We start from the raw sequence: 16,588 nt of genomic DNA, 5'->3' as shown, positions 1-16,588 counted from the left end.
TGGCCCCCACCTCTCTGATCCCACCACTCCAAACGCCTGGGGCAGGGGTTACTCCATATCTCTGAGCCTCAGTTTCCTCAACTGTAACCTGGGGAAAACCACACCTGCTCTGTCCCACTGCTTCACTGTGAAGCTGGAAAAGGATCTAATAGAACCGCAGGTCCTTTGTAAAGTTTATGCAGCCACCAGGCTGTGGGCCGTGACGCCCTGAAGGGAGAGGGCAGCCCACCTGCTCTAAGAGTCGGAGGGAAGGGCTGGCTGTGTGATGGATGGGGGCTGGCCGAGCAGCACCGAACCCTGCCAGCAACCTGGACCCAGCACCCTCACTTCATGGAGATGGACCCGACACCGTCCCTGCCCTCATCACACTACGCCTGGGGGGGTAGGCAGGGGGCCAGCAGCGTCTTCCGTGACAGCTTTGGGGAGGAAAGGAACCGCTTGGTGGAGCTGCTGGGATCAGAGCTGAGCCTCAGAGGGTCCAAGACGCAGAAACACGGGGAGGGCACCCCAGGGAGAGGGCAGAACCTGGACATAGGCAGGGAAGTGGGCAGGAAGGTGCAGCGGGCATTGAAGCCAGCAGAGCTGGACGAGGAGGCATGGGGTGGGGGGGGATCGGGAGGAGTTCCTAGAGCACCTGAGTCTGGCCTGCGACGGCAGGAAGCAAAGAGCACATGTGGTTACTTCTCTTTCTGGCCTCAGTTTCCAGCTCCGAAAAATGAGGGGACTGGATAGGATCTGGGCTCTAGCGTGATGGGAGCGTATGGGTCTAACTTTCTGAAACTCCCAGGACCTGTGGATTCTAAGGTCGGGCCTCCAAAACCCGCGGGTCCCAGGGCCGACAGTCCACAGTGGAGCCTGCGGGAGCCCCTCCCCAGCCCCGTCTGGGAATCGACCGTGGAGGGGCCGGTACCTCACAGAGGAAAGTGAAGATGCCCTGGTGCTCCTTGAGGAGCTTGGCGATGGTGAGGCTGCCGCGCTTGACGCCCCCCAGCGGGTCGAAGAGCAGGTCGCGGTTGAGGGTGCCCTTCCGCTCCTCCGTCCACACGTCGATCTCCTCCTGATGGTAGGCGAAGGTGCAGTTATCCCCGTACTTACAGTCCTGCTTGTTAATCATGTCTGCAAAGAGGCAACAGGACACACGTTCCGCCAGGCGGGACGGCAGCCCACAGCACCCCCGGTGGGGCCTGCCGAGCAGGAGGGAGGACTTGGCAGGGGGGGAGAAGCGGAGCTCGGGGAGAGCGCTTCCCAGGCCAGGCCCTTCTTTGTTCTACACTTGGGTGTGGGGCCCGGATCTGCACCTTCCCGCGCAAAGCATGGCGGTCGCCGCGGCTCCACCACCCCACAAGGCTGCCTGGTATGGGTCAGGCAAGACGACAGGTGGGAAAAGGGCTTTGTAGACATATACAAGCCGTTTTATCATCATTATTATTATTCTGCACCAGGAACATACCACTGGTTCAGGAAGGCATGGGCCTTGGGGTCCAGCAGACTTGGGCTGGGATCCCGTTATTCCTGAGCCTTAGCTGTGTGTCCATAAACGGAGAACACGGTTGTTGTGTGGATTAAGTGAAACAATAAATAAAACTCCTGGGGGCCAGGGAGCAGGGAAGGCAGCAGGTTTAGAATCCAGAGACCCGCCATTTCCTGGGGGTGGGAACTGTTCTTCTTTCTTTTTCTCCCTCCCTCACACTCTTTCTAAGTCTGCCCCATTCCAGCCCCCTGCCAAGCTTGCAGGCACACGAGGACGAGCAGGCCGGGTGGCCCGGTGACCCCACAGACTGCTCTGCACTGCGACCAGCGGGGAGGCCTGCAGGGAAGGGCTTCCCAAGATCCAGGTGCTGCTTGAAGGAGGAGCAGAGGATGACCAAGTTCAAAGGGCGCAGCATGTGCAAAGGAGTCAGGGTTCAGTGTATCTGGGGAATGGTTAGGGCAGACGGGGACTTGTAGGCCTCGTAGCATTGGGACTTCATCCACGCTGGCCAGGGCATGGCTGGCGGAGGCCTGCGAGCTCAGAAATGACAAGTCTTTAAGATCCACCTGGGAAGAACAAAGAGCTGATCCAGAAAGCCTGGGTGCGCTACTGCCACGGGCTGGGTCGGGGGACAAAGGCGGAGCCTGGAGCGGACTCCCCAAGTCTCCTTCCTCACCCAGAGTTGTCATGAGGATGTGTGATGGCGGGTACCAAAGGGCGACGCTAGAAAGCACTTAACAATATCAAGACTGTCCATGTCTTGCTGTGCAGGCCGCACCGAGATGCTTGGTTGGGGAGTAGAAGAAAGCAAATGAGGTACCTGCCAAATGTCCACTAAATGTCAACCAAATGACATGAGCCAGAAGTGAGGAAAATGACAACAACATACTAAATTTTAAAAGCTAATATTTATCAAGCCCTTACCATTATGGGCCAGTCCCCAGTGCTTTACATGGATTCTCTCTCCATATCCTTCCAACAGCCCTTTGGGACCCTGCAGTGTAACAGAAACTAGCTCTCCGTGAACCACCTGAGCCTTCCACCTGGGAGCGCATTCTGCTGGTGAGGCCCCAGCTTGAGGGTAACACCCAAACGCTCCCACCTGTCTGTGGAGCTGGTCAGGGCAGGAGCTGCTCGATCTGAGATGGGATCCCTCCTTCATGGACCACACCTGTCTGTCTACCTGTCTGCCTGTGATGAGGAGCAGAGCTGCGGCCGGGCGTGAGAAGCTGGGCCTGGGCCGTGCCACCTGCCCCTGCTGCAGCCCACCCACCTTTGCACAGGTAGTAGGAGCCCACGAAGCTGGTCTTGGTTGGCCGGGGCCGGATCCGCTTCCAGGTCTGGTCCTCGGAGCTCCGGAGGCGGCCGAGCAGGATGTCCCGCTTGCACTTGTGCTCAAGGCCCTCACGGTAGGTGTAGTCGCCCGCCCTGGGGCCTGTGGGGGGCAGGGAGGACAGGGAATGGTTCCGGAAGCAGAACTGAAGGGTGACAGCCAATGGGCCCGAGCCATGGCGATTGGCCCCCCTGCCGCCTAAAAGCCCACCTCCTTCCCCTCGGCCTCCCGCCAGCTCCTGCCATATGCTCCCTGGGGACAGGGGGCTTGGGCAGAGGGGAGCCCCTTTTCAGCACCCACCCCCTTTCCACCACCACCCCGACTCTACAGTGAGCCTGACCACGTCAGTGTTTCCTTGGAACAAATTACGAAGACAGTGCCTGGGAGAGAGCAGGCTTTGTCCCTTTCTTTTCCTGTCCGGGAAAAGCACTGCCAGACTCAGCCTCCCTCCCCTGCTCCTTTGCCTCTTCCCTGGTGCTCTCAAATCTTCTGACCAAAGGCCTCCTCTCCCCAACAATGGGGTGGGGGTGGGGTCTCCCCAAAGAGACCAAGAGGACCAAGGTCCCTTGTGGGGACCCATGTGATGTGGCTGGGCCAGCACCAGGTGTGCAGCGGCTCTGCTTCCCCAGCACAGGGGGCAGCGAGCGGTGGGCATGCGGATCAGGGAGGCTGGCGTGGTCGGTGCAAGGAAGAAACTTCCTCACGGGCATAGCCATCCCGCAAGACGGCGCTCTGCTCCCCATCCCCACGGGGCCGTGGGCTTTGGCAGGACGACTCTGTCAGGGGTGACATGCGTGTGAGGGGGAGGGGAAGGGGGTGGAAAACAGCAACTAGATGACCTCTGAGGTCCTGTCAACATCAGCACCTCTGAGAGGGAGAACTCCAGACTGGTAAGATCTGTAGCCCTGAGATACCAAGAGAATATTCTAAAACGTCGGAACTACGGGATTCTGGCAAATGAAATACTGCGAGTCTTAGAGTCCAGAATTCTGAAATTCTAGGTGTGCTGAAAAGTGTCTACCAACACTGGACATCTACTTGGAATTGCTCCTAGAGTCTCCCTTGGATTTGAGGGCTGGGAGCCTAGGAAATACCTTTCCCAGACTCCTCCGCCCCCTGGGTTCTAGGCAAGGTTTGAATTCACCCAGCAAGAGGTGGACGGAGAGGTGGATGTGGACAGAGGTGCAGGCCGCCTTTCCTAGGCAGATGTGTTTTTGCAGCAGCCAGCTGGACCCTGCCTTCCTCAGCCTCTGGGCTGTGGGGTGGCCGTGATGCTGGCCAGCAATCCCGGCAGCCCCCTGGGCTCTGTGTGAGAGCGGCGGACCCCGGCTTCTGGGCTTCAGCTTGTGGAGAAGTAGCCCAAAGGCCCGGTGGAATCTCTGGGCTTCCGCTCCTCTAGGCTTTCCGGCAGTTTTCAAAGTCCCCGCCTCCCACATGACAGCCCTGTCTGCTCGGAGTAGCCGGAGGGGCTTCTGTCTTCCCATACTTATCTCTGACTGGTACACTAGGATTCTGCCATTCTGGGATTCTACACTCCTGAGATTCCCAGCATCTCTGGGCAGAGGGGTAGAGTATGAAGGTGTGACCTTACCTGTTTTGGGGTAGCAGAGCTGGCACGCCTGCTTGAACTCGTGGGTGGCAGCCAAGGGGTTCTTGATGAGCAAGGCGGTGTTGGGCATGGAAGGCTCTGGCTGTGACAGGGGGAGGTTGGCCATTTTGGGCGCTGGACGATGGCCGGTGCCACCGGAACCAGCCTGGGCACCAGAGGTTGGGGGGCACTGTGACATCCCCCAATCCCACCCAAGAGCAGAACTGCAGCCCAGGACCCTCCCTCTTCCTCCATCCTCCCAGCCAGGGAGCCCCCTGTAACATGATCCAAGAATCCAGCAGGATTAGATCAGCCTAGTGGTGATGCACGATGCACGGGTGACAGTGACCTTGGCCCAGAACGTTTCCTTGAGTTAAAACCCAACATGAAAGTGGAGAAACAGGAGTGGCCCTGATTGGGGCCTAAGCACAGGCCCTCCTCCACTCCCATCCTCTCTCCCAAGCCACCAAGGCATCAACAGATGGGGAAGAAGGCAAAACTCAGAGAGGTTAGGTGGCTTCCCCAGGGCCACACAGCTAGTGTCTAGGCTAAGGCCAGAGTACAGGCCACCTAAGTCCTGGTCAAGTGCTCTCCTCAACTCAAACCTGGCTGAGTCCTGAGACCACGGATGTTACTGACCCTGGAAAGGTTACTTAACTCCTCTGAGCCTCGATGTCCGATTTGGCCAGACAAGGGTGGGTGGTGCCTTCTGCTTACCCTCCCAGCACACGGCTGGGCCAGGAAGGATGTGGAAGGGCTGGGAAGAGACCATCTCTGGCCCGTCCGCTCTTGGCCTCCTTGGGGGATGCAGCACCTGAGCCCACGCTGTGGGCTCACCCCCGACTCTGGAGACCACAACCACTTTCCCTCCACCCCCTGGAGAGCATGAGGTACCTGCGCACCGATGCTCGCCGAGCCACTCACCGAGGGGGCTGGTTTCTGAGTACCGCTCAGGGGACGATGGTCCTGTGAGTTGGCTTCCTCTGGGCAAGAAGACACAGGGGTCACCTGCCCTGCTCTGAAGGGCAGGAGGGCCCTCTGAGGACTTTCTCTTCTGTATTTCTAACTTGGAGAAGCCATCCAGGCCACACATCTCCCATTTGGGCCACCGCCCGGGGACAGAGAAACGTCCCAGCCTGGGTGTGTCCACCCTGTGCTTACACCTTCTGCACCCCCATAGCCCCCGGGAGAAAGCCCAAGCTCCTCAGCTTGGCTCGCGGGTCCTGTGAGACCAGCCTCAGGCCTTCAAGGCCCCCAACCCGCTCCCCCTCCGGCCAACTCCTCTGCTCATCCGCCAGGCCCTCTATCGCTAGGCCTGTGTCGCACTGCTCCCTCTGCCAGCACATGACCCTGCTCAGCTATCACCTCCTCCAGGAAGTCTCTGTGAAGCCCATCTGTGCCCCCTGCAGCCCCACGAACCCCCCTCGGCAGTGAGCGCCCTGAGCTAGTCTGACTGTCGGAAAGCCGATCCTGCAGAGGCCCAGGTGGGTCTGTTTCCTGGCGGGGTCCCTAGGTCAGAGCGGTGCTGGAGGAGCCCACGACCTGGCACCCCCTCCCCCAGCCTCAGGACCACCCGCCCGCCGATCTGGTGAAGCCAGGGCCCTGGAAGGTGGGGGACGAGCACCACACTGCAGGTCTGGAATCCTGGACTATCCCAGCCCTGCTCTTTGACCTTAAACAAGACCCCCAGCCCCTTAGGCCTCAGCCCCGCACTGTGCTGAGCACTACAGGAGACACAAAGCCAGAAGACGCGGCCCCAGACCATGAGGCAGAACAAGAGCTGTAATCCCAACTGCACAGGGGGTGGGGGTGAGTGTGCCCCTCCAGGCCTCACCCATGAAGGAGCTGGGCTTGTCCAGGGAGCCACGGGTCGACCCGAAGCTGTCGAGGGTGTCCAGTCGGGTCTCCGAGTACGGCAGTAGGTCCAGGGAGTCCAGCGCCGAGCCTGGCGGGTCGAGGGCATCCAGCACCGAGGCAGCCAGCTTCTTGGAGGGGTCCATGACGAGGCCGAAGGAGGCAGGGGGCAGTGGGCTGGAGACGGGGATAGAGCCACCCACCACAGGAGGCAGCAGCGGGGTCCCGCCGGGGAACACGGGTATCAGCTGGGGCAACTCGCTGGGCACGCCGCTGCCAGGCAGGCCACCCTGCACCAGAGACTGCAAGGTGGGAACAGAGGGAGGAGAGGGAGGGGCTGGAGGAGAACGCGCGCGCCCAGGCTTGGGCAGGCCCGGGTGAGGCTCCCCGCCTCGCACCCCCGCGGCCTCAGTCCCGACCTGCCCCACAGGTGGAGTCAGGGATTTTTACAGTCCCTTCCGGGCCCACGTTCTGCACTGTTGTGTTTCTATCCAGAGCGAGTCCCTCCCCTACCCCCGAGGCCTCAGTTTCTGCAACTGTGACGTGAGATGGGGCCTTCCCTCCCCCCGACACGGGACGTGAGGATGGATGTGATGGGGTCCCGGGGGGGAGAAGGGTTCCAGGAAGAGGAGGGGGCGGCATGGCTCACCAGCGAGTCCAGGAGGGTGTCCAGCTCTGGACCGAAGACGTCCCCATCGGAGAAGTCATCCAGACTCTCGGTGCCGGGGAGGGCCCCGCTGCTGCTGTCCAGGGGGGCCAGCAGGTCCAGAACGTGAGGGAAGAGGGGCATGGGGGGCGGGGAGGGGAGGGGGGCCGGGGAGCCTCGCAGGTCCAGGTAGCAGTCTGTGGATGGGGGTGGGCTCAGTAGCTGCAGGGGGTCCTGCTTGGTGGGAGTCGGGGGTGGTGTCCTAGGGCCTGAGGTCCGCCTCCAACACCTTCCCCCCTTTCCCCAGCTCCCGCCAGGAGCCCTGCCTGCCCTGCTGGCCTGACCCCATCGGGGGAGGCTAGGCCGTGGCGAAGGGAGGCCTCGTGGGGTGGGAGAGGGGCCTTTCGTTCTGCAGTGTTCCTCCAATGGGCCTGGTCAGTGCCTGAATAGCCCACCTCTGGGGTATGCAATGCCCTCTCTCAAGGACACTTTTAAAATGTGACCCCTCCTGGAAGCCAGTGAGGAAGAGAAAGGGAGAGGAGGACTTGGAGAAAGGTGGACTCCCGGCGGGGGGGTAGGGCCACTGCTACCCCCCTGAGGCAGCCCCTCACCCTCCCAGGCTGGAGGGATGCTCTCCCCGCCCTTCAGGTAGTCCCCAGGGCAGGGAGCCCCCAGGAGCCCTGTCTACAGGGCCGGGGATGGCAGGTGCTTGACCCATCTGACCTCCCGGGGTCTTGGCAGGGAGGGGCTGAGCTCTCCCCAGGGCCCATCTCCACCCCATCCCCTCATGTCAGGGACACTACCTGTTTCGATGTCATCTATGGACCCCAATCCATTGGAAGTTCCCTGTGGAGAAGAGGACAGGGCAGGTCAGACAGACACAGGCTGGGACGGCCACGGTGCCGGCACTCAAGGCCCCTCCCCAAGTGACTACTGCTGATGCTGATTAACCAGGGGGCTGGATGGGCACAGGCCAGAGGCAGGGGGAGTGGGGTCAGACAAGCCTCACATCTGCCCCTTGCCGGAATGCCCTCAGGGGAAGGGATATAACCTCTGAGCTCCATTTCCTCACCCGTCAAGGGAGGTGTTTTACAGAGCCCTCCACGCACGTGCCAGGCAGGGAGAGTTCGCAGCTCAAAGCTGCAAGTGCCACTCCTGAATCACCAGTGTCCCCTCCCCCAGTTACAGCCCCAGGCTGAACCAGCCCAGGTGGGATCCCACTGCCACCCGTGGACCTTCTGTTGGAGGGAAAGCTGGGCCCAAGCTTGCCCTGTGGCCTTGCCAAGCTCCTCATCCTCTCTGGGCCCGTTTCCTTATCTGTAAAGTGAGGATGATACAGTCATCCGCCTCCTTCCACTGTAAAAAGGATGAGATCGGGACTTCCCTGGTGGCGCAGTGGTTAAGAATCCGCCTGCCAATGCAGGGGACAGGGGTTCGATCCCTGGTCCAGGAAGACCCCACATGCCGCGGAGCAACTAAGCCCGTGCGCCACAACTACTGAGCCTTTGCTCTAGAGCCCATGAGCCACAACTACTGAGCCCACGTGCCACAACTACTGAAGCCTGCATGCCTAGAGCCCGTGCTCCGCAACAAAGAGAAGCCACCGCAATGAGAAGCTCGTGCACTGAGCCAAGGAGTAGCCCCCGCTCGCCACAACTAGAGAAAGCCCGCACACAGCAACGAAGACTCAACGCAGCCATAAATAAATAAATAAATGAATGAATGAATGAATGAATGTATTTATTTAAAAAAAAAAAAGGATGCGATCACTTGACATTTGTACAGAGCTTAGAACTGTGCCTGACACACAGGAAGTGCTGTGTTTGTTAAATGCGTAGCATCGAATTTTAAATCCAAGCCACCAGGAGGTCGGCCTGGGTAAACTAGTGTTCTCGTTCACTGGCCTCCACATTTGGCCCGAGTGGACTCGCCTGGCTCGTGTCCAGCCCTGGGCTGTGGCGTGCGCTTCCCCACCTGCCTGCACGCCTGTGCGCGAGCTGCTCCCTCCTCTCCACCTGCCCCAATCCTGCCAGCCTGGCTCTGTGACATCCAAGGTGAGACTGAAGCCAAGGCTGCCTCAGGCTCTGTCTGGTCCTAGAACTCACAGCCCTGCTTGCGTCTCGCTCCCCACGCTGCCAAGAGGCAGCTCTGGCACAGACACGGTGCCCACAGGGCCTTGCTGTTGCCCAGGCCGTAAGAAGCTCCCTGTGGGCACAGCACGTGCAGTCTCCACGCCCAGGCACGCGTGTGGAATGACCGCCTGGCTGGCACCCCCGACACTGGAGAATCCCGCGGGGATCCCCACGGCCAGGCTCGCACACAGTGTCTATGTAGAACCTACAGAAGGTCAGGGGATCTGGCTGGGACACCCTCCCTGTCCCAGTGTGTCCTGAGGCCACTATGTGTGGGAGTGTGGTATGTGGGTGTGGGAGTGTGTGATGGATGTCGGGGGTGGTGGGTGCACGGGCGCACACCTGTACACACATACGGCACCAGGCTAGTGCGCCGAGGCAGGGTCTGAGCTGGTCCCCTCCACCGTGGAGTCCACTCTGCCTGGGCTTCTCGCAGACCCCCATCACTGTGACCAGCCCTGGCCTCTGTGCATGTGGTGGGGGCCCCAGCAAGGTTGCAGGGTTGGGTGACTGGTTTGGCAGGGGCCGGGGTGGCCACTGCCACGCACGGCACCATATGTGGTCCCCTGGCTGCAGACTCCATGGACACCGAGGGTTGGCCCTTGTGGAGCTGGGCATTCCACCCACATCTGCTGTGGCCCTTTGGCCATGGTCATTTAGTCATTCAACAAATATCTTCCGAGCACCTGCTGTGCGTGCCCAGTGCCACTCTGCTTGCTGTGATGAGCAGCTGACACACTACGCACCCCCTCGCTGCCCGCGAGGACCTGCGGGCAGGCTCCCTGCCCCTGGTCCTGGAAGAGACCTGTGAGCTGGCCGGAGGGAAGGGGTGTGAGCACTGGCCTTGCCTCGGGCACCACCTCCCTTATTCCGTCCGCACAACCACCCTGGGAACCGGGCACAACTGTCGTCTCCCTTGTACAGAGGGGACCTAAGGCTAGGACATGACGTCATTTCCTCTAGGTCACGCCATCAGTGAGAGGACCCCCAAGTCTCCGCTCTCGAGTGAGCTCGCTACGGAGCCAAGGGGATGGGTGCGCACACATCGTCTGGCACATGAGGAGAAGATGGTGAGGACAGAGAGGGAGGCTGGAAGCAGACCGTGGAGTGGCCTGAATGTCAGGCTACAGTATCCGGATGTTGATTAATAACAGTACTTTTAAACAGATACTTTATTATGTATTTGTTTATTTATTCGGCTGCACTGTGCCGCTTGTTGGATCTTAGTTCCCCAACCAGGGATTGAACCCGGGCCCTCAGCAGTGGAAGCGCGCAGAGTCTTAACCACTGGACCAGCAGGGAAGTCCCTTGGATACTTTAATTTACAACCACGGAGGGTTTCTAAGCTGGGGAGAGCCCCACGAGGCCAGGCTGTCGGAGTTCATCCAGCAGCAGTGCTGGGGGACAGGAAGAGGGGCCCAGACAGTGTCAAGGGGACGAGAAGGGGAGGCCAGCCACGACCTGGAAGAGTGGGATGCGACCTGAACCAGGGCAGTCACTGGGGGAAGAGAAGGAAGGAACGGGGATACCCCATAACATACCCAGCCAGGGTCTCCCCAGAGTTGCCCTATAACACACAGTCGTGCCACTATCAGCAGAAAACAAAAGGGAGCCCTAGTTTCTCTGGCTCCAGGAATGAGGCAGGAGCCCGAGATCTGGGAACTCTGGATAAGATCTGCCTGGGTGGCTCCCTGCCTCCCCATCACCGCTGGCAGGAGGGAAGAGGAGCCCTGCACAGCCCCCTCCAGCCATGCTGGCTTCCTGGCTGTTCTTCGCACACAGTGGGCACGCTCCTGCCTCAGGGCCTTTGCACCGGCTGTTCCCTCTGCCTGGTCCCCCAGACCTCCTCATAGTTCACTCCTCATCTCCTTTGGGTCTTTGCTCAAGTATCTCCCTCTCACTATATACTGTTTAAAACTGCAACCCAGGGACTTTCCTGGCAGTCCAGTGGTTAAGACTTTGCCTCCTAATGCAGGGGGTGGGGGTTCGATCCCTGGTCAGGGAGCTAAGAGCCCACATGCCTCACGGCCAAAAACCCAAAACATAAAACAGAAGCAATATTGTAATGAATTCAATAAAGTCTTTAAAAATGGTCCACATCAAAAAAAAAAATCTTAAAAAAAAAAGGTTTAAAATAAATAAATAAATAAAATTTAAAAACCCTGCCACCCACCCCCCACCAATAGCCTGGCCTCCCCAGCTTCCTTCTCCAAGGCACTGATCACTTTTTGTTTACCACTTTTTGTTTGTCTCCCCCAATTAGAACAAGTTTTATGGGGTGGAGCTCTTTGGCTGTTTCTCCCTCTGCTGTGTCCCCAGTGCCTAGATCAATTCTATGATGGGCACACAGAAGCACTCAATAAATATCTTCTGAATTAATGAATGAAATCAGTGCTATCCGCCTTCAATGCTTTCCCAACACTCTTATGATGAAGACCTCACCAGGGACTAGGTGCTCTGGCTTCTATCCACTGTTCCAGCCCCACTGGGCTCCCTCCACTTGGTCCCTCCTACACTCTGAGCTCCTCCCAGCCTCAGGGCCTTTGCACATACCTTGCCCTCTGGAATCGTTCTACCCACACACCCTGCCCCTGCCCTACTCCTCAACTTCGGGTCTCAGCTTACAGATTGCTGACGCCCAGTCTAAATCAGGCCTCCCAGGCCCAGTGGCCCAGGGCTCCCCACCCTCTGCCTTTAGAGCTCTCCTCATGGTTTGTAACCAGAAACGGCTAGTGTCCATCTGCCCTGGACTGTGAGGTCTTTGAGGGCAGGGACCATGTTTGATTTATTCAGCACGTACGTACACAGGTCCCAGCTCGGTGCCTGGCACATACTGGACAAACTCAGACAAGTCTCCTAACTTCTCTGCGTCTCAGATTCTCCTTTGTAATAGTGGGTAAATAGCACCTCCCTCCAGGCATTGTGAAATTATTTGCGATTATGCATTCATTCACTCACTGCTATGGTCTGAATGTCTGTCCCCCAGAAATTCGTATGTTGAAATCCTAACCCCCAAAATTATGGTATTAGGAGGTGTGGCCTTTGGGAGGTGATTAGGTCATAAGAGTGGAGCCCTCATGAATGAGATTAAGGCCCTTATAAAAGAAACCCCAGAGAGATCCCTTCCGCCCTTCATGTGAGGTTACAACTAGAAGACCATCTATGAACCGGGACGTGGGTCCTCTCCAGACATCGAATCTGCCAGCACTTTGATCTTGGACTTCCCAGTCTCCAGATCTGTGAGTAATAAATTTCTTTTGTTTTTGTTTATAAGTCATCCAGTACATGGCTTTTTTTTTTTTTTTTTTGGCTGCACCTCACGGCTTGAGGGATCTTAGTTCCCCGACCAGGGATCGAACCCAGGCCCCAGAAGTGAGAGCGCCGAGTCCTAACCACTGGACCGCCAGGGAATTCCCGGCATCTTGCTAAAGCAGCCTGAACAGACTCAGACATTCACTTAATTTTATTTTTTTTGAGGACCCAGTAGGTGCCAGGCCTAACGATTTTTGGTTACAAACCATCATGACTGCTACACAGGCAGGTCCACATCTGCCTCCCTTGCAGCCTGGTAGGCCCCAAGGGCAAGGACACGCCTAACTCAGCTCTGGCCCAGCGGCAGCTCAGGGACAAGAAAGAAGTGGTTCCCTGGGAGTCTGTTGAGTGAATGAATGAAAGTGTTGTCATGCTCTGGGGAGACGGGGGCCTACTGTGTGACACTGGCCAAGTCCCCTCCTCACTCTCGTGCCTCACTCTCCCCTTACGTACAACGAAGAGGCAGGACATCAGCTGCCATCCGCACTCTTACGGCCTGTCCCTTCCCAAGTCCACCTGAGCAGTTCCTGCATGGCGGGCGGTGGGGTCTGATGTGTGTGCTGGGTCCTGCCACTCCCGCCCCCAACCAGGACAAGGCCTGGTGGTCTGGTCTCAACTGCCTTTCTCCCTCCTTCCTACTCCCACCCTGCCTGCTGCCATTTGTTTTCTTTCTCAGGGGTCCACGAGTGAGGGTACCCCGACGGTTCCCCTGCAGTGACCACAGCCAGCACCGGCAGCCACACCTCATCCCCATACTTTGCCCCTGTGGTCACAGGAGGCCCCTCTTGGGACGTGGAGGTGTTGTGGGTCCCAGGGTTGCCCTCAAGACCCTGGCCCGGGCCCAAGCTGTCAGTCACCCCTCTTCCCAAGGTAGGGGCCTGCCTTGCAGCAGTGGGGACAAGGACAGATTGAGCCCAACCCTTCAGTGTAATACCTCTGGCCCTGCTGCTTGAGGTCATTTATATCCCAGAGAATGAACCCAAAGCTCTCATGATGGTTGAACCAAGATAGGTTGGTCCTGGGGCGGGTTGTGGGGTGGGGGAGGGAGGCTCGGGGTCCTGGTCCCCATCCTACCTGATCTGCCACACCAGCCGCAGTGCCGTTACTGAGCAGAGAAAAGGTTTCCAATTCCTGCCAGAGATTGGAGAGACGTGGGAAGAGATGACGATTCTGAGAACGTGCTCAGGGTCCCACCAGCCAGGGCAGCAGAGGAGCCCCAGCCAGGCCGGTGGGGTCTGCGGTGCCCTCCGAGCTCCCTGCCCCCAGGCCTGCAGGGAGTCACCTGGGTCAGATTCAGGCGTTTTCTTACTGCAACCATGGCCTGGGCAGAGGACTTCCACGGACATGCTCCCACTGTGAGCCCGGCACTGTGCCAGGCACCACCTCAAACCTCTCCCCCTTTGATCCCCCATGAGCCCTCTGAGGCGGGCATAATTTTCCCCACGTCTCAGATGCGGAAAAGAGGGTGGAGAGAGAAGAACTAACTTGCGCAAGGTCACAGCAGAGATTCTAGAGCCATACCCTCCCCGGCGTGCAGCTTCCTGGCCAAATGTAGGAGCCAGATGAATGCACGTGGATCTGAACGAGCCAAACAGGTACCAACATTTCAAATATGCACCACACAGGGGTGATCTGAGAACACGAGGCTAAAGGACGCCAGTGTCAACTGAGGCCATCTCCAGGGTGTCGAAATCCGCCAGGGCAGGGGAGGGAGCGGGTTTGAACGGCTGGTGTCTAAGGTGAGCTGGAAGCTTTGGCTGTTCTTTCCTTTGCCAAAAGCTTCTGGAAGTCGTCCCAGGGCTTTCAGCCAACACAGGGAAGATCACCTGCTGTCACCCACTCTGTCCTGTCCTGGCCCCGGCCCCCTCATGCACATCTCCCAAAGGCTCCTGGTCACCCTCTTCAGGTCTCCCCATCTCCATCCCCGCCCAGGCCCCAGCGCCCAGGGCCCACCTACCTGGGGCCTCTTATACGCCTTCCGAACTCGCAGCCCAAGCTTCTGAGCCAGCTCCTGACCAAGGTGAGTTACACTTTCATCCTGGGAAGGAAAGACATGGGGTGGGGTGATTAGTCCGCCCTGACTCACGAGCTGTGCTCTGGACACCTGTGCAGCCCTGCAAGGGGGGGTCCCTGTTACCCCAGGTTACGGATAAGGAAGCAGGACCCTGGGAGGGGATGTGGGCTGCCCCAGTCACACAGCCAGTGCGTGGTAGGGCTGGGCCAGGAACCCATGCTTCTGTTTTTCCTTTTATTGTGGGGAGTGGAAAGGAATAATTTGGGGGGGTTATTTCAATATTTTCCTTTTGTTTCCACGATTCGTCAAGTAACAGTGTCACTGTAGAAGGCTGAAATGTTAGAGAAAGAGCAACTGCTTCCCTGGATCAGCCCCACCCTCACCCTAGGCTCCTCCCCAGGGGGAGCACAGCCAACAGTGCTGCGGTGTTTCCCTACAGATCTTACCTGGGAATTTACATACGCGCATATGGACGACAAAGGATGCTTAGTTTTGCTTTGTGGGGTTTTTTATTTCTTTTTTTTATATAAGTGAGATCATATTATACCTATTATTTGTTCTACAACTTGCTTCTTTCACCAAAAAATGTCTTGGAACTCTCTGCAAGTGAGATCACAGGGATGGAGCACAGGCCCAAAGGAGCAAGACGGTGTGAAGTCTAGAATGCGCCTGGTCCATGGTTGGTGCTGTACTACTGTACTAGTCTAGTAGTACAGACTAGTAGTAGACTACTAGTAGTCTGTACTACTTTCTGTGCGCTGTGTGCCAGCCACAAGCTAGCGGCCGGGGACACCACAGTCACAGGGCAGACGGGGCCCAGGCCTCACGGAGGCTCCAGTCTAGTGGGGAGACCAATCAGTAAACAGAGAAACAGTGACTGCAGTCCGGGCTACAAAGGGACAACAGGGATCCTGTGACATCCTGTACCTTCGTCGACCTCCCCACCTCACCGACGAACTCCTAGAGTCCAGGGTCTGGGTCACCTCTGGTCCTGATGCCCAGCAAGGAGCAGGGCCCAGTCAGTGTTTACCCATAAGGACTGGAAAATGGGGGAATTCTCCAACTCAAGGTCAGAAGTCCTTGTTTGGATACTTTCCTCAGGGGAGTTACCAGCCCTCGCGGGGCCCAGCTCCCTGACCTGCACAGTGGGGTGAGAGCCACCCTGCCCTCCCACGAGTGGGTAGTCATGGGACCTGATGTGGACCTGCTTCAGACGCTGGAGAATGTAGTACAGGTTGGGCACTAGGTCATAAGAGAGGTTCTCAATTGTGAAGTAAACTGCATTGGAGAAGCAAGAATAATAAATAGAAAGTATAATACCAGTGAATGTTCTGAACACTTACTGTGTCCAGCCACTGTGCCAACTGCCCTGTGATTTTCTGATTCCATCCTCAGCACAGCCCTATGATGCATGGTATGTTACCACCCCCGCTTTATAGGGGTGCAAACTAAAACTCAGAGGGGCTAAACCACGTGTCCAAGGTCACAGAGCTAGTAGGTGGCAGACTCAAGATTAGAACCCAAACGCAGGCCAATTCTCTGGCACTGACATCCTTGATCACTGTGCATACAGCCTCCTCTCTGCTCTGCCCACCCAAATCCTTCTTGCTTTTTCCAGCCCCACTCAAGCCCTGCCTCCTCCAGGGAGCCCTCCAGGATCCTGACCACTCCTGAACTCTCTCAGCCCTTCCTGGGCAGCATTTACCCTTCTCCAAGCCTTTCCACACCCATTATTTCAGAGATAAAGTAGGAAGGGCACTTTATAGATGTGGAACTGCTGTGCAGAGAGGGGCGGTGCTTTGTCTGAGATCATGCCAGGGCTCTGTAGTGGAGCCAGGCCTAGACCCCAGGCTTGTCTCCATTTGTCTCCGAATAGACTGTGGGTCCCTGACAGGCACAGATCTGGGCACTCCGTGGGCACTTAGTAAACATTTGTTAAGTTGACGAATGAATGCGGAGGGGCTGTGTGCCCAGCTGTGCGTGGGCTGGGGCAAGCAAGACCCTCGATTGGTTTTTTTCCCATTGACCTTCCCCACCTGATGACAGCCTGGACATCGCGTCCCCGCACATGTGGCACCCCGTTTGGTGCTCACTGCAACCCTGTACTCTCAGAGTATGGAAGTTAAGAGTCAGACTGCCTGGGTTCAAGTCTCGGCTCTGCCACCCCCTAGCCGGGATCTCGGGTAAGTTTCTTTCTCTCTGTGCCTCAGTCTCCTCATCTTTAAAATAGGGATAATA

The 16,588-nt window shown here is 57.8% G+C and overlaps 1 protein-coding gene across 1 annotated transcript in view; it reads right to left on the bottom strand.

Moving 5' to 3' along the window:
- Positions 1 to 16,588, bottom strand: part of ZC3H7B (zinc finger CCCH-type containing 7B) — a 56,030-nt gene that overhangs the window by 10,623 nt on the left and 28,819 nt on the right. Inside the window, exons 6-14 of the mRNA XM_059937049.1 lie at positions 14,294 to 14,374; positions 13,411 to 13,467; positions 7,696 to 7,738; positions 6,896 to 7,089; positions 6,227 to 6,548; positions 5,317 to 5,375; positions 4,396 to 4,495; positions 2,745 to 2,906; positions 911 to 1,116 (exon numbers count right to left, since the gene is read on the bottom strand). Coding sequence (XP_059793032.1) covers positions 911 to 1,116; positions 2,745 to 2,906; positions 4,396 to 4,495; positions 5,317 to 5,375; positions 6,227 to 6,548; positions 6,896 to 7,089; positions 7,696 to 7,738; positions 13,411 to 13,467; positions 14,294 to 14,374 — 1,224 coding nt within the window. The remainder of the gene's footprint in view (positions 1 to 910; positions 1,117 to 2,744; positions 2,907 to 4,395; positions 4,496 to 5,316; positions 5,376 to 6,226; positions 6,549 to 6,895; positions 7,090 to 7,695; positions 7,739 to 13,410; positions 13,468 to 14,293; positions 14,375 to 16,588) is intronic.

Source organism: Balaenoptera ricei, chromosome 10 (genome assembly GCF_028023285.1).
Source record: "Balaenoptera ricei isolate mBalRic1 chromosome 10, mBalRic1.hap2, whole genome shotgun sequence".
Taxonomy (NCBI): domain Eukaryota; kingdom Metazoa; phylum Chordata; class Mammalia; order Artiodactyla; family Balaenopteridae; genus Balaenoptera; species Balaenoptera ricei.
The sequence above is the reverse complement of the archived record's forward strand: the minus strand, read 5'-3'. Positions and strand labels throughout refer to the sequence as shown.